Source organism: Gavialis gangeticus, unplaced genomic scaffold, assembly GCF_001723915.1.
Source record: "Gavialis gangeticus isolate Ggan-Ray unplaced genomic scaffold, GavGan_comp1, whole genome shotgun sequence".
NCBI lineage: Eukaryota > Metazoa > Chordata > Crocodylia > Gavialidae > Gavialis > Gavialis gangeticus.
In genome coordinates, this window is record NW_017729029.1 from 798,721 (window position 1) to 800,545 (window position 1,825).

Genomic DNA, 1,825 nt, shown 5'->3' on the forward strand with positions numbered 1-1,825 from the left:
TCCTGACCTCCCTGTCAACTCCTCAGAAGCATTTCACTTACCTCCAGTCAGGATTTTCCTTTCCACATCATTCCCAGAATCCACTGTTGTACTCAGATCTGCAAATCAAGGCAGAGTTAAATGTCAATACAGGTTTCCAAATCTTCTTTTCATCATCACGAAAAAAAGAGAATTTGGTCTAAAAGAAGTAGCTGTGGGACTAGAGGACACTTCCCCAGTTGCCTAAATAATCAGTGAAATACCCTTGAAGTTGGGGCTGTCTGGGTGAGGGACCTTTCTGGGCTGGCAGGGTGCTAACCCATGCATGACTATTTAACAACTATGCAGAGCTTCTACTGGGGTGACATGGGTGGTGGTGGGGGGGGGACATGCTTAACCTGTTCCAGGATTAACAAAGGACTTCTTTCCCCTGACGCTCTGACCCTGGCCCAGCTGTGCACTCATGACCACACAGCCCAGCCACACACTTAGTGCCAGTTGCAGGTCCCTCTTGTGATCCAGCATGTTGAGAGCATAGACATGGTGATGCTAGCCCATCATGACACCAAGGACTTGGCAGCTTGTAGATGGGCCACTGAGCACATCCAAAGCTACAATTATGGAGGCCACCTCAACTTTCCACTTAGTGCCACTTAAGGATCTGCAGCAATTGTAGCCATTTCCTCTCTCTCTGTGAAGTTTCTTTTGCTATCCTGTGGGCTGTTTCACTTCAGACAGCAGAACTACAAGGCAACTCCAAGATCTAGGAGTTACAAAAGCAGGATTTATGCCCCCTCCTTAACTTCATACCAACCACATAGAGCTAAATAAATCCATGACTCCCCTAGGTATGACCCTCCCAGACGTTAGAATAGCTGCCATCTCATGGAAGCTGTCACCTACTAGTCCAGCAGCCTAAGAACATGCCTGGCAGAGGGGCATGGCCACTTCCAAGCCACCTGCCCTGCCAGCCTGAGATGCAGATGCCATTTTTAATATCAGTAAGTAGACTTGTCAAATCACCCCTTCATCTCCCTTTCCCTCTGTGCATCATTCACACACAATCGTGATGAAAACAGCACTTCCAAACTGTCTTCTAATCAGCAGACAGCAGGCCTCACCTCTTTCAAAGATAGGTTTGGTTGTGGTGTGCGCTGTAGCCTCAGTACCGAGTACTGTGGTCGTGGTTTCTGTGAGCGTTAAGAAAGAAATGACCATGTGTTAAGCTACTTCCACCCCCACAGTTACCAATCTACAAGTAAATGCAGAGGCATATAGCAGAATCTGTAAACCTCCCATAATGCAATACTGTTTCAATGAAGGGTGAAGACTGTTTGTCTGACCTCACCCAGTGACTGACTACCCCTGAAGAACAAGCACCGAGAGTCTGTGCGGTTTTATCCTGAACAGTGGGGCTGAAGACATGGCTCATATTCTATGTGAATGTCTAATTCTGCTTTAACCTGATGGATTTATTTAGCTCAACAATGTTCTACACAGATCAGCTAGCATTAGTTGTGGGCATTTACCTCTCACAGTCAGCTGCACCACGTCGCTCTGCTCAGTGACAAGGGATCTGGCTCTGTTCTCTGCTTGACAGTAGTATTGTCCGGCATCTGAGTTTTGCATGGGGTCAAACACGAGTTTGGCCTGATTGCTGAGGTGCACTGCACTGCCTCCCGGCTCCCCCTTGAACCATTGGTAGCTGATGGGTGGGGACCCTCTGGCTGAGCAGGTCAGGCTTGCCCTAGCCCCTTCCGGCACTGTCAGTCCCAGATGACCAGGTGTGATGATGGGTTTGGACACTGCAACTGAAAGACAGAGATTAAGAGGTTTGCTTCTGAGG

The 1,825-nt window shown here is 48.3% G+C and overlaps 1 protein-coding gene across 2 annotated transcripts in view; it reads right to left on the bottom strand.

The window, feature by feature from the left end:
• The window catches only part of VSIG4 (V-set and immunoglobulin domain containing 4), a 22,710-nt gene that overhangs the window by 5,340 nt on the left and 15,545 nt on the right, over nucleotides 1–1,825 (bottom strand). Inside the window, exons 3-5 of one of the 2 annotated variants that reach the window (XM_019521087.1) lie at nucleotides 1,509–1,790; nucleotides 1,101–1,169; nucleotides 42–98 (exon numbers count right to left, since the gene is read on the bottom strand). In XM_019521087.1, coding sequence (XP_019376632.1) covers nucleotides 42–98; nucleotides 1,101–1,169; nucleotides 1,509–1,790 — 408 coding nt within the window. The remainder of the gene's footprint in view (nucleotides 1–41; nucleotides 99–1,100; nucleotides 1,170–1,508; nucleotides 1,791–1,825) is intronic. The other variant, XM_019521089.1, reaches the window with a different exon arrangement.